The sequence below is a fragment of the Haliotis rufescens genome, unplaced genomic scaffold (genome assembly GCF_023055435.1).
Source record: "Haliotis rufescens isolate VD_foot unplaced genomic scaffold, xgHalRufe1.0.p SCAF_7, whole genome shotgun sequence".
Classification (NCBI taxonomy): Eukaryota; Metazoa; Mollusca; class Gastropoda; order Lepetellida; family Haliotidae; genus Haliotis; species Haliotis rufescens.
The window spans coordinates 49309701-49336934 of NW_025964361.1; the positions used below are offsets into that span (position 1 = coordinate 49309701).

Genomic DNA, 27234 nt, shown 5'->3' on the forward strand with positions numbered 1-27234 from the left:
TACTTGGTTTGATTATTGCAGAGTGTATCGCCTCCATGGTCTGGCAGTCAGTATACTGTGTCCGAGAGGGGTATCCATGTTAAACTGCAGCATGGTAACACTATAGCTGACAGGCCAGACAGACCATTGGTTCGCACAGCAAGCTTTGCGTTTTTAGTCAGTGCTATTGAGGTGCAAATCTGTACCATATCTGGTCATATTTACGCTTGCCCTGAGTCCAAATTACGAACAACAGGTCATGCCTACATTGAAAGATTGTACTGGTCCATTAAAATTATAAAAAGCATTGCTGCCCAATGAAATTTACTCTCGCAAACGCCATGTTCTACCATTTGTTTTAATTGGATATCAAGGACCAATGATGTCATGTTTGCTGTCGTCCAATGGCAGCCTGCAAGAAAGTGGCCACTGCCAGTCTACTCATTAATGTAGACAGCTTGAACCCATTCAAGCCCAACGCAGGTGGTGGGGGTGTGTTGGGTGGGGAATGTGGGTGGGGTGGGGGGGAAGCTGGGATGACATGGTCACTAGGAACTGCTAGTATCCCCAACCCCCTCCCCATAAGTGAGACATTCCATGTTCCCATTGTGATGTAACACAATGTTATACACAGCCAATTAAGATGCCAAAGGAGACTTGGAGTTTATCAGAAACAAGAGATAAAAGGGAGATAACCTCAGATAAGCATGTTCATTGGGGCGTCGAAGGGTTTAGCCTTATTTCTTATTCACATTGGAACATGAAATTTTACATTGTTTACAAAAAATTGCTACATTTGAAATGAACTTAGTATTATTATCTCTAGTAATTATTACAATATTTATCGTGAAAATGGCATTACATGGCAAGACACATATTATGAGTGAGTAAATAAGTATGGTTTTACACTGCTTTTGGCAATATCACAGCAGGGCACACCAGAAATGGGCTTCACACATTGTACCCATGTGGGGAACTGAACAAAGGTCTTCAGCGTGATAAGCGAATGCTTTAAGTAGAAGGCTACCCCCATGCCTCCACATATTATGATGATAAAAAGGCTGAATGTTCGAATGTTCGAATAAATTCCAAAAAATAATATTTAATTCTCATGAAAGAGTCTGTTCATAAATCTATAGAACGCCATGTGTGAAAGTAGCTAATATATATGGACACATTGTGCGACAAGTTGGAAATAGCGATTATAGTACAACACCTGCAGTACAAGACTTCTATAATAAGTGAGTGAGTAAAATAATAATTTCCACTGCTTTTAGCCATAGACCAGCAATTGTGATTAAACACCAGGAATGGGCTTCACACATTGTACTCATGTGGAAAGTCGAACCCGGACCTTTGGTAATGATAAATGAACGCTTTGACAACTAGACTACCCCAGCACTTCTGTATTAAAACTGGGGAGCATCTAAGGCATAGCAATTCACTCTGCAGAGTTGTGTCCCTTTGCGGCACCAGAAACCTATGATTGTGAGTTCAAATCCTGGTTCACCCGGATTATGATTCTAGGTTTGTCAGCACCATACCCATGCTAATGGGTTTCAACTTATCACTTTCCTCCCACATTAAGCTGACACACGTGATATAACTGGAATACTGTTCAAAGCGGAGTTAAAACCCAACTCACTCATTCATGTAGTCTAGATGTGTTCCCTAGTAAGACATGACTGAGACATCTATAGGTGAAGAGGGAACAAGGTAGAAGGAATAGGAGGTAATGAAACTAACACATGGATTCCCTCTTCATCCATCCATAAGTGTCCCTCAGCATTGTGGGAGGACGCTGTACCAAAGGGACCGCTAGTCACAGTGTCTGAGTCAACAGCCCTTCCGGCCCCGAGGGAGAGGAGGGCAGAGGCGGCACTCATGTAGACATTATTATGACTTTCTGAATACATGACTTCCACCAGACCAAAGGTATTATTTGCTCTTCAAAATATACTTATCGGCATTTACCTACTTTTGCTAAAGAAATCTATCCAAAACATAAAAAAAACCACTCTCTTTAGATGCCCTAGACAGTAAAAAAGTGTAAAGCTAAATAATCAATGTTACATCTACTTTACTAACTTCAAACCGGAAGAAGAAATGAGGACTTATGTTCAGTGCATCTACTGAACAGTTTATAAAACCATATATAACATAGCTATGTGATAAATCGGAATGAACAATAAGAACAAAGTGTGGTTTATTTCATGCTAAAACAATTTGTTCTCTCATGACGTCATTCTAGAAACTCGAACCTTCGCTTGCAACTTTAAGATGTCATAAAGTCGACGATGTTATTTTCGAGAAGGACATGTCTAGTGAGTTGTTCCCAATAGATGCATCTGGGCAACGTAGATAAACGCTATGGCCATATGAGAGATATAACAATCGGTACAAAATACAAAAAGGTACAGATAATAAACATGAGAATTGTGTGAATATGCAGGGAAATACCAAACTTAACCCCCCTGTTCATAAAATGGACTTCTCTGACTTTGTGGATTGAAGTCAGATTGTGTTCAAGGAGTCATCATTATTTCAATATGGGTAAATAATTTTTAAAGCTTGTCAAGTTTATTAACATCCTAAAAGAGACTGTGAGTAATGTTGATGTCTCATATAAGAATTAACAACTCGTAGTAGTTGTTCGTCATCCACTAATTCCTTGTTTCTTCTCCCTGCAGGGTTTTATTGTACAATAAATAACAACCACCAGTCGTTTATTCTTTATGTAATGTTTCAAATGTCAAAGGTCATGTAAACAATTTGACACATGAAAACATGTCACCTGTGACAACAATGGGAATAATGAGTGCGTAAACCAAAGCATATTGTGTCAGAATTCTTGTACATGGAGCCAGAAAAGAGCATTTTACAATTCATTTTCCCACAATATATCATGTATTTTTATACATGCATTGGCAATAATTTGTTTTGTATCAGAACATGACCTAATGATACAATTGACACCAGGATCATGAAAGAAACTGTCACAATTAGCTATAACTTAATTTATCGCAGTTAAAAGTAACAAGCCGTGAACTTCACGTACGCTCGACAAGATCAGGAAGATCCATATTAGGCAGCATTGCAGACCTATCAAATGTACTCAGAATTTCAATTTCACAGTCATATGTCATCTTATACCGTACTCGACATAATAAGCACACCGCTCTAATAAGCGCCCACAGCGATATTCGTTAATATATTGGCTCGTGAACAATCTCAATTAGCACCCTTTCCGATTGATCAATGTACACAATATTTATTTATTCGCGTATAATATGCACTCGTGTGTTATATGCACCCTTAATTATGGGCAATTAAATTCTGGAAAAATATATCTCTCGTATATAAACATTTCAGGCTGTCAGCATAAACCACGAAATTAATCTTTCAACTGTTTTTTTTTACCAAATAATATTCTAATAAGAGTCCCCTATTTCTAATTTTGAGAGCGCCCTGGGCGCTTATTATGTCGAATACGGTTCCTAATACATGCTGGTCATACAAATATTCATTACCAAACCCATATTACTATGACATGAATACTTTGATGAATTGAGACTTCAGTTCTGTACAAATAGTTCTAACATTTGGTATTTGATTGTATAGGTTCAATATCACCAGTTCGCATTGGGCAATACAGCACATGAATTGTATTCAGACAAAATCAATAATACTTGTCTATTGATATTTATATGCCATAAAATCTGAAATACTCTGAGATGGATATTCAACAATTTAATAACTTCCAGGCATTCGTGTAATTTACTTTCAAGGTTTGGTAACCTCAACACATCTTATATTGCCTAAACAACTTGTGGTTACATTTAAATAGCTTTCAGGGTTTGATTTGAGTTGGTTGGTAGGTGTAAGAATTACAGCTCAGGCCAGATGATAATTGTTCTTCTTGTTTTATGGAGGAAACTAAACAACCAATAAGCTAACAGCTGCTTAAATGCACTGACTGACTGATTGTTTAACACGGCAATCAGATATATACAAGCAATATGACAGCAGCCTGTTAATAACAGACGGGACCAGACAAACCAGTGATTATAAACATGTGCAATTTTCCAAAACTGAAAAAATTAAAAAAAATCCCTTATTTGCCAATTTTAATGCGTCTTGTATTCTAGTTTCTCATGTTTTGAATTCTTCATTATGCCATAAGAAATTATTTATTAGGCGTTCATCCCCACTCACCTCGCTATCAAACACCCCAGCTTCTATAAATTTATGTCTTGTTCCCAAATACTACAGGAAGAAAACACACTATATACAGTTTTATCAACCATTCAAGCTTCATATGAATCACAGCAGATTAATGTTCACGGAACATTATGATAAAATATATAAAACAAGACACCTGCCTCACAGTTCAACAATTTGGATGATAATCTAATAGTTAATACATTGTGGTCCAATTCATCTTGGTATATTTGTTTAGAAAATTTGGGAATATTATCACCGCGGTGGAAATAGTTTTCTGTATTTTCATTTTCGTTTTTGACATTTTCGCTTTTGTTTTTGACATTTTCGTTTTTGTTTTTGACATATTCATTTTAGTATTTGACCTTTTCGTTTTTGTTTTTGACATTTTCATTTTAGTTTTTGACATTTTCGCTTCGCTTTTCAGCAATTCAATATCTTCTCTATACATGATTTATGACATATTTGTAAGACAAGTTGTGTTAATTTGCAAAGGGTTACGATAACAGTAAGTGAAATATCAACATTTTGAAAAACACACTCTATGTCCCTTATGTAATGTAGTAATGTAATAAAATCATTATTTCAAAGCATTTCAGCATACATGTCTACTTTCAATTAATCAGACATTATATCTAAAATCCGCAATTATTACATAAACGGTCATAAGTCTGAAAATGGGATTTTGCAGAAAATGAATCCAAGTGTTTGGTGCCATGTGTTTCTGTTATAAATATGACTTGAAGATTATCAGTTATATTTTTGTGGTCCTAAGATCCTGTAGTTTTAAAATAAAATAAGAAGTCAAAATGTGTTTTTGTCACACATAAGGTCCCTTATCTCATAGTTGGTCACATATATTGGCCCATTTCTGGTGTCCCCCGCCGTGATATTGCTGGAATATTGCTAAAAGCGGCGTAAAACCATACTCACTCACTCACTCACTCACATATATTGCCAGGCAAAAGAAAGCATACATTTGAAAATTGGATGTGACCAATTAATTACAAACCTTATCAAAACATTAGGATGAAAACACTGCAATGGTCCAAAACACAACAAAGACACCCGTATCAAATACATCACCATTGAATAACCGTTTCCTGTTTGTTTCATTCCAGCCAACATTAAACAGGGGTAAATACTTTCGTTTGCCCCACAGTTTATGTTTGTTGAATACTTTTTCTATAACCATTACTGCAAGAACATTTTTTAACAAACATACCTCATGGCTCTTTTGCATCTTGTCTGCTATATCTTAGCGTACTGCCCAAGAATATCAACAAAAATATTACTTCCTCAAACCTGATATTTTGGTGCCAACTGTCTTCTTGACTCAACAAGACAGTTGGCACCAACATATCAGGTTTGAGGAAGTTATTTTTAAACTCTACATTTTAAGGTCTTCTAGATTTTCTCTATAAGAAAAGAAAAACATTTTAAAAAATCCTTATTTTAACATGGGCCTAATGATAAAGATGTAGTAACCATTTCTGAGATGGAACAATAACTTCCTCTATTGTTTGGAAACACTGGAAATAACCTTAAAAATTGTAACTGAAAACACGCTACTTAAAAACTTTAAGGAATTCCTCATCAAACTACCACATCCCAAAGAAACACTTGATTACTCAGCAACCAAACAGGTTTTATTGGAAAACGACAAAAGGACATTTCTATCCAACTCCAAGCCCTGGCAGCATTTCATTAAGTAATATCACTCGGGCCGCTCCAAGGACAATACAGTTGATGTTCTGTGTAACACGGAGGATTAATAAAAGCGATGACACAACAATGGGGATGAGTCTCACCTTCACTCTGCCACAAGCTCAGCATCCTCACTCAATCAAACCACGGATATCCAAACTAAGCTGATTTCTTCAGGAATCTTCAATAAGGAGAAAATCCTGCTGTGTCGGACCACACAAATGTTACATGGAGAAGTACAGACTTCTGTGACTACACCTCCTCCTCCAGCAAACACATCGCCAACACAGCGCGAGGCACAAAGTGCTGGCGGACTCACCAGATAACTCCGTCCCTGGGGATATTCCGATGATATGTGCTGATATGATCGTAGACGTATCTCTTAATTCCTCCACTCTCAAGCATCAGCTTGCAAACTTACATCAACTAAGTCCCCTTTATCACAGACGTTATCACCGACTAAGAGTAATTATGTCACCACAGGGATGTGGGCACCCAGGCAGGGGGTGGGGGGTGAATGCTGGGGGAGGGGGGTTTGTGTCTGTCTCCTCACTTCTTCTATATCCCAGCCTGGGATTATCTAAAGTAATCCCAACATCAAGTTTATCAATAATCCTCCTACTACACAATGCATATTTACATGTACGACCGTTTGCCTCACTCAGCTCTGTAACACAGGACGGAATACTGCCTTGCATGGACATGTCTCTCAAGGGTCGCTTCAATCGTTATATAAACAATTCTTATAGTCAGACAATGTGAAATATTTTCTTTACAATTCAAATATTTTATGGCTTCAGGAGAAAGGTCAGTATAGCATTCTGCCTTTGACGGGTTTGATGAAAAACAGATTGTTGTTAAAAGGAAAATATAGTGAGCCTCTGGCTTTAACTTAAGATACAATTGTAATTTTATAGAATTTGTGAAACTTGAAGTACTTAGTTATCATTATAGCTATGGCATTAAATATCTTTACATAGATCTTTACATCTCTTTGACCTTATTCCAGTACACCAAGACCAGTTATTTATGGTGAGTAGGAAGGATGGTCGGCATGTGAGGTGAAAAGTGGGGTAGGGAGAAGGTACGGAGAGTGTTCACAATAGGGGATGGGGGAAGGAAGAGGGGTGGGGTGGGATGGGAGGTGAAAAGTGGGGTAGTGTCACAGGGTAGAGAGGGTGTTATAACAATAGGGGATGTGGGAGGGGTGGGATGGGAGGTGAAAAGTGGGGTAGTGTCACAGGGTACAGAGGGTGTTCACAATAGGGGATGGGGGAGGGGTGGTGATGATGGGAGGTGAAAAGTGGGGTAGTGTCACAGGGTAGAGAGGGTGTTCACAATAGGGGATGGGGGAGGGGTGGTGGTGATGGGAGGTGAAAAGTGGGGTAGTGTCACAGGGTAGAGAGGGTGTTATAACAATAGGGGATGTGGGAGGGGTGGAATGGGAGGTGAAAAGTGGGGTAGTGTGAGGAGGTACGGAGGGTGTTGTGAAGGGGGAGGGATGGGGGTGAAAAGTTGGGTAGTGTGAGGAGGTACGGAGGGTGTTGTGAAGGGGGAGGGATGGGGGTGACAAGTGGGGTAGTGAGGAGGTACGGAGGGTTTCCAGAAGAGTGTAGGAAGGGGGGAAGAGAGTGGCATGGCGGGTGATGAAAATGGGGGTTAGGAACAAGGTAAGTGAGAAGGCGAGTAAATGAGGGTTGAAAATACTGTTTTTTTCATAAAGCTGTAAAAAACAAAATCCTTCAACTATTAAAATAGTGCTCTTGATTTATGGAAAAGCCTCAACAGTAAAAGAATGAAGAAATGAAAACGCTCGCTTAGACTGAAATAAGTTTGTAACTTATATCTTCTTTTTTTAAATTTTGTAAAAGAATTTTATCAAAGGGATTCTTTCAGCTATATTAACTTTAAATTAAATATCACTACATTTATATATCTTGCTGACTCGTGAAGATTTGGGTTAGAATTGGTCTTCAATCACCCATGCTTGCCGTAAGAGGCGAATAACAGGATTGGGTGGTCAAGCTTGCTGACTTGGTTGATGCATGTCATCCGTATCCAAACGGCATGGATCGATGCTCATGTCAAACACTGGATTGTCTGGTCGAGATTCTATTATTTACAGACCACTGTCATATAGCTGGAATATTGCTGAGTGCAGCATTAAAATAACAAACAAACAAAAACATATCTTGCCTCCTGTCGATAGAACAAGGAAGTAAACATGCAAAAAGTGGAAATCCACACGAAGGATCAGTCTACAATACCTGGGAGGTCATATTGTTCAGTTTACAATTTCAGACAAAACATTCCGCCAACTATTGATAAGAGATTACCAATATGAAGTCTACATCTGAGCAAGTCTTCATTACAGTGGGTCAGTCAATTGCCAAAAGTCTCCCTCTATACATGTGTATAGAGAATCCATGTTAGAGTTGCCTGCACAGTGACAAGGTCAAACAACAAGACAGAGGTACTTGTTCAGGACACTGTAAGCACTGCCATTGAAAATACTTGATTCCTTCACTCCTCACACAATCTGACGAGAGTGCCATGAAGAGCTCTTGGCTTATAAAATTTGGTTCTTCAGGATTAATTTCCACCTAGAAGCTGATGATGGCTCCGAGGTATAACCACATGTCAGCTGAAGCAGGTGATGCTATTCCCCATCAGTCAACTCATAACACACAGTTGCTTTAGGATGTGAGGTGAGGTGAGGTGAAATTGGGTTTAACGTCGCGTCCAAGATTATTGCACTTATATAGCGACGTGCATGTATGTGTGGCTGCTTGTACTAGTCCGGACTGATGCCGCATTATAGTGCTAGCTCACTGAGATACCATGCCGCAGTTTAACATGAATACCCCACTCAGACACAGTATACTGACTCCGAGCCGACCAGTCCTTGTTTTAGCCCCTTAATGCTGAGCGCCAGAAAGGGTAACAACAAGTACAATCTTTTAACATCTTTTTGTATGATGTGGCCGGGGATCGAACCCTGGACCTTCCGCTCTCCGGGCGGACGCTCTACCACTAGACCACAGAGGCGGTCAGTTGCTTTAAGAGGACTCCTAGGTCTTGTGTGGTATCTCCACTTTCAGGCACATTTCTCGATTTTATCCCGAAAATATAGCACACTAAACACGCTCCAGTGTAATACCAATTTTATACAACAAGTGAAAAGTTATGGTGTCTGGTTTCGCTTGTCAGATACTCAACCCATTAACAACTTTCATAAAATTGGTATTAAATGTGAGCAAGTTTAGTTTTTATTTATTACTTGCCGTTTATAACTCTTAAACCTCATTTGATCGAACTATGGTAATTTCCATCATAAACTAGGTCAAGCGTTTGAATACAATATTTCACTGTCGTGTGTAAATAGGCAGACATCTACACATTAATAGTATAAATTTAATACTAAATAACAGCCTACCTTTAGAATTCAGCACCACAAAGTTTACAAACACGTCACATATCCAATGGTGAAATTTGTGAATTCTTGTTGCAAGATACACTGATGTAACAATGCCCTATGACGTCAGCCTAGCAACAGGGCTGCTGGTGTCATCGACTCTGCATAAGCTCCTGTCAGGGATCTATCCATCTTCCTGAAGCAAGGGACTTAACTGACGGTGAAAGTCCAGTTTCCATCCTTGCCAAACCAGGCTAGAATTTCTTGGCTCGATCATAGCGCCATCAGTGGCTATTACGAGTAAGTATGTCCCTCCTATTGACCATTTCTGGTGTCTTCCGGCATGATATTGCTGGAATATTGCTAAAAGCGGCTTAAAACCATACTCACTTACTCCTACTGACCAATTTAGATTCCACCTCTCATATCACTTGCATTTGCTTCGAACAAAATGGTGGTGCCGTCAAGACGATCAATAATCAAAATTCATATTGTGATAAAATGGGTCTTACTCCGCAAAGTGCATCACTTCACGTGAGAACCTTCATTAAAAACATGAAAAGATTTGAAAAAATATCTTTTAACTCTATGTTGGTGGCATGATTTTGTTACGCGAGTTCAATTGGACTATGCAGAGACTCGTTAGCCCAACCAAACTATAACTCCATAATTCCAGCCTAGTTTGGCAAGGATGGAAACTGGGCTTTTATAGTCAGTTAACACCCTAGCCTTGGGAAGAAGTGATCTATCATCTCTACATGCAATGTCATTGAATAAGCCCAGTAGTGTTGAGAGTTTTCAATATCATATAGATGGTTATTGCCTCAGCAAACCTCAGAGATTTTCCACTTTTTCAACTTGTGTTGATATATTTGATATGAAAAGACACAAGGGTGAGATTCTCTATTTCCGCCTTTCCAAGGGCATTGTTTTTCATAAAGTTCTTATGCAAAGATCAATTCATTAATCTGCAACACCAAACACTTAAAATACATAAATGCCCACTCATATACAACATTCTACCCCACAAACACCCTAAAACCACAAGGGGGCACGGGTGGCCCAGTTGTCTAAGGCGCAGTGACTCGCTGTGCAGAGTTGCGTCCCTTAGGCACGCCAGAAACCTATGATTGTGGGTTCGAATCCCGTTTCGCCCCGATTATGTTTCTAGGTTGGTCAGCACCATACCCGTGCTCGTGGGTTTCACCGAAGTGGTAAACATCTGAGACCTGCATCACTTTGGGCTTTCCTCCCACACGCGGTGATATGACTGGAATACTGTTAAAAGCAGCGTTAAACCCAACTCACTCACACCCTTAAACCACGATTCATCAATGCGGTTATTCCATGCAAGTCATTTTTTTGTGTAAACCTAACTTCATGAACCTCTTTTCTAAAAATATTCAAAGCCTCAACCATTGAGTTATATTTTAAAATGCCTTTCTTTAAACAGTTTCTGAAAATCCTTCATTTTTTTACAAGTCAAAACTGATCATCCTTTGTCCACGAACTCGTGTCGTTCACAGACAGACGTTGGCAGCGGGCTTGACACTAAACGGTACTTTTCAGTTATTTGCTGATGTTGCACATCGAGACCTCCCCAACATGAAGTCTACAATAGGATAAGCATGGAGGCTGCTGCTTAAAATTCTCACTTTGACTGAATAATGGATAGATGCTGAGGGCTTAACTAGGTACAAACATGCCAGTTCTCCATCACCAAGCTACACCAGTTCGAGTCACGACAAGCTACGGCCATGTTTGGAAGGTTTTAAATAGTTCAAACTGTTATCTTAAAATTAGACACTCTGATGCTTTTGTAACTATGTCCGAAATTCTCACCAAACACACAGGTCATGGGGAACTGATGGGGAACAGTGGGGGACTGTGCGCCACTCGTATGTCAAAGAAATGATGCTCTCTCAGCAAACACTCATCGCCTTGCAAACAAAACATATCTCACACACACACCACTAACCCCAGCACAGACTTAAAGCCTGTAAACGCTGCTGTAAATACCCTATTTACATCTACATGGAAAGCCATGACATACACTGCTTTCTGTTAATTCAATTACACAGACCATTTTTTTAAATCTGTCTAAATACTTTTTCCTTGCATTCAAACAAAATATTTTTTTATAAAAATCTACAACTAATTCAAATATTTTTAAGCTTTTATTCATTATTTTAACAGGCGAAACACAATTTCAATGTTGACGTCAATGCGAGGTGTACTGCAGATGATCCCAGCATGCCGATTCCATTATGTAAAGGTCACAGCCTTGCTACCCACAATGCCAAAAGTCCAGGGTATGCTCGATATTTGTGGACTTTGACGGATGGGCGGGGGACAGGTCAACAGTAAACACATGAAATCAGAGAGTAAACTGCCAGGATACGACAGAATGTCTTTGTAGCCATGCTGGGAGACACCTACACTGACTCGACATACATGATGATCCCATTTTGCTAAACTGAAATTCTTTAAGTACATATCAAGTGCATTGGAGTTTTTTCTAATGTTAATTACATGTTGCAAAAATATTGTCTTTTCTTTCTACAAAGTCAATTAAGATCTGAATGTTTTCAATGTTTGAATAGATTTTCTATGCCGAGTTGAAGGCAGCAAAAACTACTAGTTTGACTGCTGGTTAATCAAAAAGGCAAAAAGGCAATGTAGCATTTCTCTTCAGTTTCTCTGTTCCCTGGTCTTGTTCAAAAGATTAATTACTTACATCGTAAATGTATTATTTTGTAGCCGTTATCATTATACAGAATGAAACAATTTGGAACATTTTAAAGGTTGGTTGTTCATTTTTATCTTTGGTATAAAACAAACTTCAATAATATTCAAAATCAAATGTTACTGTGATGATTTTTTTATTTGTGAAATGTATTGATTATATTTCTGATTGGACACCCTGACCAGGACTGATTTGTCAGCCTTGTGTGCACAACAGACACCCTGACCAGGGCTGATTGGTCAGCCTTGTGTACACAAGACACCCTGACAAGGACTGATTGGTCAGCCTTGTGTACACAAGACACCCTGACAAGGACTGATTGGTCAGCCTTGTGTGCACAACAGACACCTTGACCAGGGCTGATTGGTCAGCCTTGTGTGCACGACAGACACCCTGACCAGGGCTGATTGGTCAGCCTTGTGTGCACAACAGACACCCTGACCAGGGCTGATTGGTCAGCCTTGTGTACACAAGACACCCTGACAAGGACTGATTGGTCAGCCTTGTGTACACAAGACACCCTGACAAGGACTGATTGGTCAGCCTTGTGTGCACGACAGACACCCTGACCTGAGGACTGATTGGTCAGACTTGTGTGCACAAGACACCCTGACAAGGACTGATTGGTCAGCCTTGTGTGCACAACAGACACACTGACCAGGGCCCACTTGCACAAAACGATCTTAGCGCTAAGACTATTGTAAGCCTATGTTAAAGTATGGGAGTTACGATCATCTTAGCGCTAAGATCGCTTTGTGCAAGTGGGCCCAGGACTGATTGGTCAGCCTTGTGTGCACAACAGACACCTTGACCAGGACTGATTGGTCAGCTTTGTGTGCACAACAGACACCCTGACCAGGACTGATTGGTCAGCCTTGTGTGCACAACAGACACCCTGACCAGGGCTGATTGGTCAGCCTTGTGTACACAAGACACCCTGACAAGGACTGATTGGTCAGCCTTGTGTACACAAGACACCCTGACAAGGACTGATTGGTCAGCCTTGTGTGCACCACAGACACCCTGACCAGGACTGAATGGTCAGCCTTGTGTATACGACAGACACCCTGACCAGGACTGAATGGTCAGCCTTGTGTGCACAACAGACACCCTGACCAGGACTGAATGGTCAGCCTTGTGTACACGACAGACACCCTGACCAGGACTGAATGGTCAGCCTTGTGTACACAAGACACCCTGACCAGGACTGATTGGTCAGCCGTGTGTGCACAACAGACACCCTGACAAGGACTGATTGGTCAGCCTTGTGTGCACAACAGACACCTTGACCAGGACTGAATGGTCAGCCTTGTGTGCACAACAGACACCTTGACCAGGACTGAATGGTCAGCCTTGTGTGCACAACAGACACCTTGACCAGGACTGATTGGTCAGCCTTGTGTGCACAACAGACACCCTGACCAGGGCTGAATGGTCAGCCTTGTGTGCACGACAGACACCTTGACCAGGACTGATTGGTCAGCCTTGTGTGCACAAGACACCCTGACCTGAGGACTGATTGGTAAGCCTTGTGTTACCGACAAACCTTGACCAGGACTGATTGGTCAGCCTTGTGTTACCGACAAACCTTGACCAGGACTGATTGGTCAGCTTTGTGTGCACAACAGACACCTTGACCAGGACTGATTGGTCAGCCTTGTGTGCATGACAAACCTTGACCAGGACTGATTGGTCAGCCTTGTGTGCACAACAGACACCTTGACCAGGACTGATTGGTCAGCTTTGTGTGCACAATTTAACGATGAGCTTGCCCAGGATAACTGAAGGCCGTTTCAACACATACTTGGATGTAAAGAATGTCACACATTCCCTTTCAAATTGCTGTAATCTCCAATTGGGAATGAAAATAACCATTTCAGCATTATGTGTGTCTATGAAATAACCATTTCACCATTGTATCTATGAAATAACCATCTCACCATTGTATCTATGAAATAACCATTTCACCATTATGTGTCTATGAAAATAATCATTTCAACATAATTTGTACATAAAATTCAAAAGGAGCTTTCAATTTTGAAATTTTTAATTTCTTTAAATTTTATATAGAAAAAGAAATCTTCTGAAAGCTTATGGGGCACATCTTCATGCCAATAAAAAGACAAAGATCATGAGAGGAGATAAGACTCATATGCTCAATACATAGGACCATTATCACTGTACCTTAACCCTTCAAGTATGCTAACATATTAAACTACACCGGTGACGATTGGTCTTCAGCAACCCATACCTGCTATAAAAGGCTACTATGCTTGTTGTAAGAGGCAACTAACAGGATTTGGTGGTCAGGGTCGCTGACTTGGTTGATGAGTGACTTCGTGTGCCAATTGCGTGGATCGATGCTCATGATGTCAATCACTGGATTGTCTGGTCCATGCTCGATTATTTACGGACAACTGTCATATAGCTGGAATATTGCTGAGCGTGGGGTTAAACAACAAACAAACATTAAACTCATTAACTCATTTATCAAATAAAAGTACCTTAAACTGAGCATGGACTGATAGTTTTCTCAAGCTAGACAAAGCCACTAAAGGGGATCAGATGGACACAATGTCTGATGGATACAGACAGAGAAGTCTGATGGATGTTTAAAGAAAACTTTCTCTTAGATGTGGGACAGTAGCTAAGTGGGTCAGCGTTTGCCTGGGATACTGAATAGCATGGGCTGGCTCAGTGGGACAGAATATTGATTGGTGTCCCTACTGATACTGACAAAAATGTCACCCTCTTCCCCTGCATCTATTGCGTATAGATGAATCAAATCATGCTCATAATATCAATCACCGGTTTGCCTGGTCCAAACTCAGATATATTGCAGACTGCCCAGATATAGATATGACATGGCTGACTGTGTAAGTGTGACAGAATCATGCTCATAATATCAACCATCGGTTTGCCTGGTCCAAACTCAAATATACTGCAGACTGCCCAGACATAGATATGACATGGCTGACTGTGTAAGTGTGACAGAATCATGCTCATAATATCAACCATCGGTTTGCCTGGTCCAAACTCAGATATATTGCAGACTGCCCAGATATAGATATGACATGGCTGACTGTGTAAGTGTGACAGAATCATGTTCATAATATCAACCGTCGGTTTGCCTGGTCCAAACTCAAATATATTGCAGACTGCCCAGATATAGATATGACAAAACTTTAACATGGCTGACTGTGTAAGTGTGATGGAATCATGCTCCCACTATCGACCACCAGTTTGCTTGGGCATGATAAATATTACATTACTGACTTCATGATGTTGCTATGGTATTTTTAGTAATTATATTTGACAAGAACCTGAGGATCGGTTTTCCTAATCATCCTTTATGATCAGATTACTGGCTTCATGATGTTGCTGTGGTATTTTTAGTAATTATATTTGACAAGAACCTTGGGATCAGTTTTCCTAATCATACTTAATGATTAGGTTACTGTGTTTCTCTCCTTCGTGAAGAGACATCTTGATTCATTGTTCCTACACTCACTGTGGGCCTTGGCCAGAACACGTTCTGGAACACCTGTGTTTCTCTCCTTCGTGAAGGGACATCTTGATTCATTGTTCCTACACTCACTGTGGGCCTTGGCCGGAACACTTTCTGGAACACCTGTGTTTCTCTCCTTCGTGAAGGGACATCTTGATTCTTTGTTCCTACACTCACTGTGGGCCTTGGCTGGAACATGTTCTGGAACACCTGTGTTTCTCTCCTTCGTGAAGGGACATCTTGATTCAGTGTTCCTACACTCACTGTGGGCCTTGGCCGGAACACGTTCTGGAACACCTGTGCTTCCCTCCTTCGTGAAGGGACATCTTGATTCAGTGTTTCTACACTCACTGTGGGCCTTGGCCGGAACACGTTCTGGAACACCTGTGCTAACCTTGCCAAATATGGTCATAAAATACACCACAGAAAGGTTACATATATGACACACATATGAGTCTTAGTAAATTCCAAACTGTGAGTGATTACAGAATCCAACAATAGCAGTTTCCATGGCAACCAGAAATTGTGCCTGGTACATCCTGAACTTCACGTTGTCAACGACACCAGTAATCCACTCTCCTCCCGTCTGACGGCTAACTCATATATTTCACAAAATAGATTAACCAAAATGTTTATCACCAAAATGTCATCATCCTAGCCAAAATCCATTTTGTGCAACTAGCTTTAGTCAGTTAGCGCAGCAGACAAATTTCATCATGGTGATCTTTCTCTGTATCTTCAGGCAGCGAAGCTGAAGTCGCACCGTTTCCATGACGCAGAAGATCCCACAGTTCCAGGACTAGTTTGAAATATTAAGATTTGCAGTTTTCCATATTTGTATCTGGCTTTGAAGTCTGGGGACGGGACTCTGTTTGGGTAATATTGTTGACATTAACGTCCCCCGCCAGACATTGGGATGGAGACTCAGTCAGAAATATGCTACTTTTATTCTTGAGACATACTTCATCATTTATAACTTCCTAATTTTCTATTTGAAGACTGAACTAATGCAGAATAAACGCACTGCACAAATTGATGATGGAATGGGGAAATGCCATGTGATATTGGAGGCAAATATATGTTTCATCACGTTAGAAGGTCGACCTGTGGCAAATTAAGAGAACTGTATTTCTATGGTGTGCTTGTGAGCTGGCCAAATTCAAAGGAAGGCTGTCAGAGCAATACATGTCAGAGGCCAATAATTCTAAATCAATTTATAAATAATTATGACTTAAACATTCCTTTATGAAAAACACATAATCGTGAGGATGAAAGAAGCGTCGAGATGAAGATGGTATTTTTGTAGTTATATCAAAGAATCAATTGCAGCTGAACTAATCCGACATGTACACTTGAGAAAAAAGACCAAGGTTATTTGATAAAAACATCTCACCGGGTACCATAGACCACATTTGAGGATTGAACACATCTAGGAGAAGGTTTTTTGTGCTCAATCTAATTTTATTTTTTTATCTTCTAAACGAAACTACATGTGGATGGCTTGACTTGAAGCTTGACGGAGCAGGATCAAGTAATGACTTTGGACCTACAAACAATTTTAAAGGGTGTACTTGAAAGTGAATTTGAAATCCGAAGTGCCCCATTCAGACAAATTCCAATTGATTTCTGCGTAATTTCCGGTAGAATCAATCAGCCCACTTTGTACACTTGTTTCACGTTGAACAGTCTATCCCACAATTCTCCGTTATCAAGGAAGTAAAATTTTCGAAGTAAAGTGACAGTTGCACGAATGAAATAAGTTTGTGGAAGATAATCCTTGTCTTTATGTGCCTAGCTTCCTTCCTCTCTGACCGAACCTTCTTCCACAGAATACATCCAGACTCAAGTCATGAACACAATCATCAAATGTCTATTTGCAGACAAAACTCTATACAGTATCATTCTAAACAGGCAGTGAAACAACTTAATACTTCAATCCAGTATCTCTTTACCCTGTTGGATGAGATTGAATGTGAATTCAGAACCATTTAGAGACTAACAGACTTACGTTGTTAACTCCCCTGGGAGCGGAGAATGTCATTTGAGTGCCTAATGTCTGTTGACAGGGTAACGATTGTCAGTACTATAAGCATGCTTCAGGGGATGGATACGGCACAATATATATGCACTTACGATTATTATAATAAATACATATAATTCTTTTAATGGACGTCTGCGACTTTTCCCACTTGTCCAGACATTCAGTACTGTCCTCTCAGCTCAGCTTTACAAGACCATAAGGCAACACTAACCTCTCCTAGAAATGTAGACTAGTGTAAATATTTAATTTTGATAGAAACAAGTGTAGCAGCCACAGAATTTCCGAGTCCCTTGATGGGATGCGAACCACGGACCTTCTGATCAGAGGTCGGACGCCTTGTCCACATGACCAAAGAGGTTAACCCGGTCAGCAAGCTGACAAGGTAAGGATGTCATCTGTGGGATGACTCCACGCCCTGCTACACAAGCAACTACATTTAACTTGAAAAGGAGAGATGAGAATTTGTGGCAAGTCTAGACTTGCTTCACTTGGAGCTAGGGTATTACAGTAAGTGCTTGTTACACAAGAGTAACTCGATGGACCACAGACATGGAACATAGCAGTCCCTCGAAGATGGGGCGGTCGGGTTAAAGCGTCAGCTCGTCACACCGAAGACCCGGGTTCAATTTCCGACAAAGGTACAATGTGTTAAGCCCATTTCTGGTGTCCCCGCCGTGATATTGCTGGAATATTGCTAAAAGCGGCGTAAAACCTCACTCACTCACTCACCCGTGAAGATGACCAGTCAGGAAGGCTCTCTGAGGTGACAATCCAAAACTGTAAATACAACCTAACCATGAACTGGATCTCTCTGCAAGTCAGGTGACATGTCCTTTTCTCTGTAGTCAATACATCTCCTACATATCACCGCTAACACTTTGGATATTTCAAGGTAACTATTTAGAAAGGCCTTAAGTTCTTCCAAATACATGTAGAAATTAAATGTACAAGAACAACTTACCGTGAGAGTGTAGAATTCCCTGTGGCAGGGATGGAGGAGTCTGCTATTCCCCAGGGCAAGCTGGACATGTGATAGCAGCACACAGATCTAATTACACACCACACACACTCGATACCATGTCTGACCTCATCGCACATCTACGCACTTACAACACACTACAACACTTGGCAACTGATACTTCTGTTTGAATGTTTTCACCTTTTCACTCAAAGGACCCAGAATTATCTAAAGGCAAAAACAACAGTGATATAAATGAAATTCAGGACACAGAGATAGACTAAGGTCTGCAGTATAACTGACAGACTCGAAGTGTCTGGCTTCAGTGTAATCTGTTCATAACTGACAGACTCGAAGTGTCTGGCTTCACTGTAATCTGTTCATAACTGACATACTCGAAGTGTCTGGCTTCAATACAATCTGTTCATAACTGACAGACTCAAAGTGTCTGGCTTCACTGTAATCTGTTCATAACTGACAGACTCTAAGTGTCTGGCTTCAATACAATCTGTTCATAACTGACAGACTCGAAGTGTCTGGCTTCACTGTAATCTGTTCATAACTGACAGACTCTAAGTGTCTGGCTTCAATACAATCTGTTCATAACTGACAGGCTCGAAGTGTCTGGCTTCACTGTAATCTGTTCATAACTGACAGACTCGAAGTGTCTGGCTTCACTGTAATCTGTTCATAACTGACAGACTCAAAGTGTCTGGCTTCACTGTAATCTGTTCATAACTGACAGACTCGAAGTGTCTGGCTTCGCTGTAATCTGTTCATAACTGACAGACTCGAAGTGTCTGGCTTCAATACAATCTGTTCATAACTGACAGGCTCGAAGTGTCTGGCTTCACTGTAATCTGTTCATAACTGACAGACTCGAAGTGTCTGGCTTCACTGTAATCTGTTCATAACTGACAGACTCTAAGTGTCTGGCTTCACTGTAATCTGTTCATAACTGACAGACTCAAAGTGTCTGGCTTAACTGTTATCTGTTCATAACTGACAGACTCGAAGTGTCTGGCTTCACTGTAATCTGTTCATAACTGACAGACTCGAAGTGTCCGGCTTAACTGTAATCTGTTCATAACTGACAGACTCGAAGTGTCTGGCTTCACTGCAATCTGTTCATAACTGACAGACTCGAAGTGTCTGGCTTCAGTGTAATCTGTTCATAACTGACAGACTCGAAGTGTCTGGCTTCAATACAATCTGTTCATAACTGACAGACTCGAAGTTTCTGGCTTCACTGTAATCTGTTCATAACTGACAGACTCAAAGTGTCTGGCTTCACTGTAATCTGTTCATAACTGACAGGCTCGAAGTGTCTGGCTTCGCTGCAATCTGTTCATAACTGACAGGCTCGAAGTGTCTGGCTTCACTGTAATCTGTTCATAACTGACAGGCTCGAAGTGTCTGGCTTCACTGTAATCTGTTCATAACTGACAGACTCGAAGTGTCCGGCTTCACTGTAATCTGTTCATAACTGACAGACTCAAAGTGTCCGGCTTCACTGTAATCTGTTCATAACTGACAGACTCGAAGTGTCTGGCTTCACTGCAATCTGTTCATAACTGACAGGCTCGAAGTGTCTGGCTTCACTGTAATCTGTTCATAACTGACAGACTCTAAGTGTCTGGCTTCAATACAATCTGTTCATAACTGACAGACTCAAAGTGTCTGGCTTCACTGTAATCTGTTCATAACTGACAGACTCGAAGTGTCTGGCTTCACTGTAATCTCTTCATAACTGACAGGCTCGAAGTGTCTGGCTTCACTGTAATCTGTTCATAACTGACAGGCTCGAAGTGTCTGGCTTCACTGTAATCTGTTCATAACTGACAGGCTCGAAGTGTCTGGCTTCACTGTTATCTGTTCATAACTGACAGACTCGAAGTGTCCGGCTTCACTGTAATCTGTTCATAACTGACAGACTCAAAGTGTCTGGCTTCACTGTTATCTGTTCATAACTGACAGGATCAATGTGTCTGGCTCGAAGACTTTGAACTGTGACAGTATGGGAGGGGCAGTGTGGGAGGAACAGTGTGGGAGGGGCAGTGTGGGAGGGGCAGTGTGGGAGGGACAGTGTGGGAGGGGCAGTGTGGCAGGGACAGTGTGGGAGGGAGAGAGTGGGAGGGATAGTGTGGGCGGGACAGTGTGGGCGGGAGAGAGTGGGAGGGACAGTGTGGGAGGGACAGTGTGGGAGGGACAGTGTGGGAGGGAGAGTGGGGGAGGGAGAGAGTGGGAGGGACAGTGTGGGAGGGACAGTGTGGGAGGGAGAGAGTGGGAGGGGCAGTGTGGGAAGGACAGTGTGGGAGGGACAGTGTGGGAGGGGCAGTGTGAAAGGGACAGTGTGGGAGGGAGAGTGTGGGAGGGACAGTGTGGGAGGGAGAGTGTGGGAGGGGCATCGTGGCAACAGTGTGGCAACAGTGTGGGAGGGGCAGTGTGGCAACAGTGTGGCAACAGTGTGGCAGGGACAGTGTGGGCGGGACAGTGTGGGAGGGACAGTGTGGGCAGGACAGTGTGGGAGGGACAGTGTGGGAGGGACAGTGTGGCAGGGACAGTGTGGGACGGACAGTGTGGGAGGGAAAGTGTGGGAGGGAGAGAGTGGGAGGGACAGTGTGGGAGGGACAGTGTAGGCGGGACAATGTGGGAGGGACAGTGTGGGAGAGAGAGAGTGGGAGGGACAGTGTTGGTGGGACAGTGTGGGAGGGAGAGAGTGGGAGGGACAGTGTGGGCGGGACAGTGTGGGAGGGAGAGAGTGGGAGGGACAGTGTGGGAGAGAGAGAGTGGGAGTGTCAGTGTGTGCGGGTCAGTGTGGGAGGGGGAGAGTGGGAGGGACAGTGGGAGAGAGACACTTATGTACAACATTTAGCATCCTATGATGATATGATCAATAAATCCCTAATATCTGAGACAGATATTACCAGCAACATCAACCATATTAGCCACAAGTTCATGACATCTGAAACAACATTTAATGTGGACAAATAAATATACCAATAAATCTCCAACAGAACTTGCCACATGTCACTGTTAACTGTTATCAAAGGTACGCCTGCACTTGGAAACTTTATAATGACTCTTATTGAGTACCTAAACCAATTTAATTTCAAAGAATATGTCTCCTGCCATGTGTACTGAGCAGGATTCTCCTGAGATATTGAAACTTGGAGATCAAAGCTGCCTGTGATGGCAGTCTCCTCTCATGTCAAATGTTGCAGCCTTTTTTCCCCAACCCTCTTAATTAGCTTCAAACCCGACACAAACTACACTTCTTTATTTCCAATCAATGCAGTGTTATTTTAGGGGCCGCTGTTGTACTGGTGGTGAGGGATGGCCAGGGAACACAATCACAAAAAACAAAACCTATCGCAAACTCCCCACTTTTTAGCTGTAATTCCATTGTAGTTTTACTCGCGGAAGGTTGTTATCCTGCTGAGGGGCTTAGTTTAAGTTAGCGATTGCCAATTTTCTTGTTTTAGCTTTTGGCAAAAAACAATGGCAGCATCTCACAAACTACGAATCATGGTGTTACTGCAGAAAATCACAACAATCTTCATAGAATCCCCCCCTCAAGGAGCCACTAAACTGCAGCTTTAGGGAAGTACTTACATATATTCCTTTATGTTGCCATGGTTACCGAGAAAAATCTTTGCAAAGTTTTACAGAATAATCCTAGAACAGCCAACATAGTAATTTGTCTATCATCTGCCAACAGATTGAAAATTACATGGTAGCCACAGAAAATAGCATGCTATGTTTTGTTCGGGCAGAATTTAATATTGTTAACTGTATTTGAGGCAATTACATCCTTGTGAGAGATAACAACATATTTTGTGATGAATAAAGTACACGCGAGCGGAAAGTGCATTTATGGTTCTAACGCTTTATATGTCACACAGGCAGATCTGCCATGATAGTGCCGAGACCTACTTCTCAGAAGCACAGACGCTACCACATCAAAGAATGGTGCTGATTACCGTATTCGACGTAATAAGCGCCCCGCTCTAATAAGCGCCCATGGCGATATTGGCTAATATACTGGCTAGTGAACAATCCCGATTAGCACCCCTTCCGATTGATAAATGTACACAAGACTATTTATTTGTGCATAATACGTTTGTTATATGCACCCTTAATTATGGGCAATTAAATTCTGGAAAAATAAATCTGGCGTATATAAACATTTCAGGCTGTCAGCATAAACCACGAAATTTATGATCTTTCAACTCTGTTGTTTTTCACCAAAATAATATTCTAATAAGAGCCCCTATTTCTAATTTTGAGAGTGCCCTGGGTGCTTATTATGTCGAATACGGTAATACTAAAATACAGCTAAGTGGTAATACATGAATATTTAGTTCTCAGTACTGTATACTTAAATAATATCATAATATCTGCAAAAAATTATAAACGCTTTCCTGATGTCATGTTTTTATGCTGATGGGGCTTGGGTATCTGTGTACACAATTAGTGGTGCTCGGAAATGAATGAGGTTGAAAAGCAGGTTTGCATTAAACTAAACAGACTTCATAGTCATAAAAAGAAAATTCTTTCAAAACTAGAAGGTGTAGGTAAAATAGGAAGAATAGAATAAGTTGCACGGAAGCCCAGTGGTACAAGTGTTTGCTTGTATAAGAAACACCAGGGTTCAGTCCCCAAGGAGGTCAAAGTGTGAAGCCCATTCTTGGTGGCTCCCAATGATAACTCTGGATTATTCCAAAGAGCAGCATAAAACCATATTCATTTAATTCCAAAACAGAAAATAATATTGACCATAAAAATATCGTAAACCTTGTATCGCTGCGTCCTCCTTACCTAAAGCACAGCCATTAAAGTATTTTAAACCCGTCAATATTTACGTCTAGGTCAACAGCACGTGCCCTGAATTTTAAAAGAATCAATCAGTGTTGTGCAAGACATGCTATTTTATTAAACAAAATCAATATGAACAGGAAAACAAGAATAAACAGACATCTTACATTACAACATGCCGCAATATCTTAATATCTGCTAAAACCCAAATCCCTTAACATTTCATAGGAATTATTTCTAGTATTATATTATTTGAACGTCACAAACATGTGACATTTGTAATTTCACTTCCATAAGTGAGTAGAAAATAAGGTGTCTCCTGAGGAGCGGTCCTCAACGTGCGTCTGTCATAAACATGAGCGATGTCGAAACCAAAGACTCTCAGCTATGTTTAGATACACCCTCGGCATTTATTCTACGACAGACAATTTAGAACATAATCTGGCAATGTAATTCTGTCTGCTTTTGTTAAATCACCAGGACCAGGCTTATTAAATTGTGAGTATTGTCATGGCATAGCTGTAGAGCCCCATGGGAGATTTGTGGGAATTTCAGCTCTGATCAATCGCAATTATATGTATATGCTGTTATCACGAACATCTCGCTGTTATATTATTGTGTGATAGAGCCAATTACAGCCTCATAATGTGCGGGGGTGACGGGGGGGGGGTGGGGGGGGTGGGGGGGTGGGGGGGTTGTTGCAGGGGGAGGGGGAGCAGTTGGGATAAGACTAACATAGCATTTTATTTTCCAATTTTACAATTAAAGCTGCCCCATAATACATTTATTAATATTAAGGTATAGAATACCCAGAAATTGGCACTAGTCTTGTAGTCCTTGCCAAACCTCCCAATAGTTAAGGTACATGTAGTAGAAATTTGCCAGTTTCTACCACTGAACCCTCTCTATGTTCAACTGAAATGTGCTTTTTTCAACACATCATTTGACTTAAACTGCTGGGCAAAAGACTGTATACACTTTAACATTGGATTTTATAAAACAATAAAAATGTCATCAAAACATTACTAGGCTGGAAACAGTCTCCAAAACACTGCCAACGTAAGTCTCCAAAACACTGCCAACGTAAGTCTCCAAAACACTGCCAATGTAAGATCCCAAACACTGCCAAGGTAAGTCTCCAAAACACTGCCAACGTAAGTCTCCAAAACACTGCCAACATAAGTCTCCAAAACACTGCCAACGTAAGTCTCCAAAACACTGCCAATGTAAGTCTCCAAAACACTGCCAACGTAAGTCTCCAAAACACTGCCAACGTAAGTCTCCAAAACACTGCCAACGTAAGTCTCCAAAACACTACCAATGTAAGTCTCCAAAACACTGCCAATGTAAGTCTCCAAAACACTGCCAATGTAAGATCCACACAACTATGATCCCCGTATCAAATACATCGCTATTTCTATTTCTTGTTTGTTTCATCTTAGCCACCATCAACGTCGGCGTATACATAGATTTGTGGGGTAGATTAGTTTTGTACGAACCTTCGATTCCATGCTGTTGTTTTATGCGAGTATAACCTCATTACCAGGTCTTTTATATCCAATATCCTGAATTCTTGTGTTATTGCTTTCATTAAGAGTTATTATTTTCGGTGTTCTTTGCCCCCTGACCTGGGTAACTCCAATTTGCCTTCTACATCTTTTAATATTGGCAGGGTTTAAAATTGATTTAACCAAAATGGAAATTCCAAGGCCGAACTAATATTACTTTGTAAGGAACAAAAACACGATTGAAGACTGTATCATGTTCTAAACTAAAATGATTGTATACTGCTTACCTAAAAAATATATTTTAATTTGTTGTTGTTGTTGTTGTACAGAAATGTTTAGCAAAAAGATGCAATGATGTTGTCAGGGAAGACACAAGTGAGTATGAGTGAGTATGGTTTAGCACCGCTTTTAGCAATATTCCAGCAATATCACGGCGGGGGACACCAGAAATGGGCTTCACACATTGTACCCATGTCGGGTATCGAACCCGGGTCTTCGGCGTGACGAGCAAACGCTTAAACCACTAGGCTACCCAACCGCCCCTGGGAAGACACAAGGAGTCTGAGTCTGGTTGAGTCATTACCCCGGGTACAGTCGTCGAAACTGTTGCAATTTGCTGTTCAGGGTTGCCTCCCTTTGCCATGAACAAACTTGCTGGCTCATGTGTCAATGCTTGTGTAAACTCATCCCCTTTTGACAAATGTGCAGTCGGGTAGCCTCGTGGTTAAAGCGTTTGCTCGCCGAAGACCCGGGTTCGATTTCCAAAATGGGTGCAATGTGTGAAGCCCATTTCTAGTGTCCCGCGGCATGATATTGCTGGAATATTGCTTAAAGCGGCTTAAAACCTCACTCACTCACTATTAGAGGATAACTGCAACAACTAAGTCAGATTGTGTGTATGACTTGTACGTACTTTGGTTTAGGAATACATCCTAATAATTCTGAATTTCTCAGGTATTTCTGGGGACCTTGTTAACTGCACTTTCAGAGTGAGTGAGTGAGTGAGTGAGTGAGTTGGGTTTAATACTGTCTTGAACAATATTCTAGTTACATCATGGCATGTCAGCTTAATGTGGGATGAAAGCTGAAAGTGTTGCAGGACCTCGGTGAAACCCATGAGCACGGGTATGGTCCTGACAAACCTAGAGACATAATTGTGGTGAACCAGGATTCGAACCCATAATAAAAGGTTTCTTGCATGCCCAAGGGATGCAACTCTGTACTGCGAAATGCGACGAGCCAACCAGTTATATCAACATTTTATTATTATGCCTGTTTGTGCTCAAAGATGGAAGCCTGAGTCAATGAGTCATGAAATGAGCAGACGTCAACATTCTGACTGTTCTGGAATGTCCCACTGGTCACAGAAGCTGCTCACTGTGGATTAAAATACAACATTCATTCTGATTATGATCCTCGGTAAGTCATCCAATGCTCGAGTTTGTTTCTTTGTTGTTTAACACCGCACTCAGCAAAATTCCAGCTATTTGACGGCTTTCTGTAAGTAATCAAGTCTGGACCAGACATCATGAGCATCGATCCATGCAATTGGGATACGATGACATGCATCATCCAAGTCAGAGAGCCTGACCACCCGATCCCGTTAGTTGCCTCTTACGACAAGCATTGTCGCCTCTTATGACAAGCAAGGGTTGCTGAAGACTTACTCTACCCTAGATCTTCACAGGTCCCAATGCTCGAGAATTTCACCAAAGCTGTAAAGGTCGCAACGGTTTATTCTCACATGGAGTTGTCACAGCTTCATGTAACTATGGAAACAGGTAATATGAATTTGCTGATGAAATTAACAGGAGACATGCTAATTTGGCTAAAAACAGTTCTAAATAATGAAGACTTAAACTACATTCTTGTCAATGGGTTCACCAAGGAGACATGATTTATTAAACCTGTCAAACAAGACAAAGATTTCATCACCAACAAGCTGGCGGCCACTTATCTATAATAATACCGCTGATTAAGAGAAAAGAGTTGAATGACATAAGTTCGCAAATAACACTGATTACATCTATTAGGGGGGAACCTAAAGAAGTTGATCGATGAAATGTGGATCTTAAACAAGATAATGACACTATTCTGCACGGTGATGCCCCCGGTCTCCACAACAAGCACACTGCCGACAATGTGATTACCGTTACAGCACACCACACACCTGTCAGCCATAGTGCTGTAGCACAGGGCAAGCTAACATCAGCACAACTGATAAATCAGGGTTAGAAACTAACTGTTTTAGTCCATTGGTCCCTATGATGATAACATATAGCAAAACCCTAAATAATGGCCAATTTCTACTAGTCCTTGGGATACCTTAACTA

At 41.2% G+C, this 27234-nt stretch overlaps 2 protein-coding genes across 3 annotated transcripts in view; one reads left to right on the top strand and one right to left on the bottom strand.

The window, feature by feature from the left end:
• LOC124110471 (mucin-5AC-like) overlaps positions 1–27234 on the bottom strand; it is a 98346-nt gene that overhangs the window by 54433 nt on the left and 16679 nt on the right. The window contains exon 1 of one of the 2 annotated variants that reach the window (XM_048388050.1): positions 6012–6207. The exons of the other annotated variant lie outside the window; for it this stretch is intronic. The gene's annotated coding sequence lies outside the window, so the exon portion shown is untranslated. Of the gene's footprint in view, positions 1–6011; positions 6208–27234 lie in introns of those variants that run through there. 2 annotated transcript variants of the gene reach the window in all.
• LOC125376227 (loricrin-like) lies at positions 20593–21450 on the top strand. The gene has a single exon (XM_048388194.1). The coding sequence runs from the start codon at positions 20593–20595 to the stop codon at positions 21448–21450; it is 858 nt and encodes a 285-aa protein (XP_048244151.1).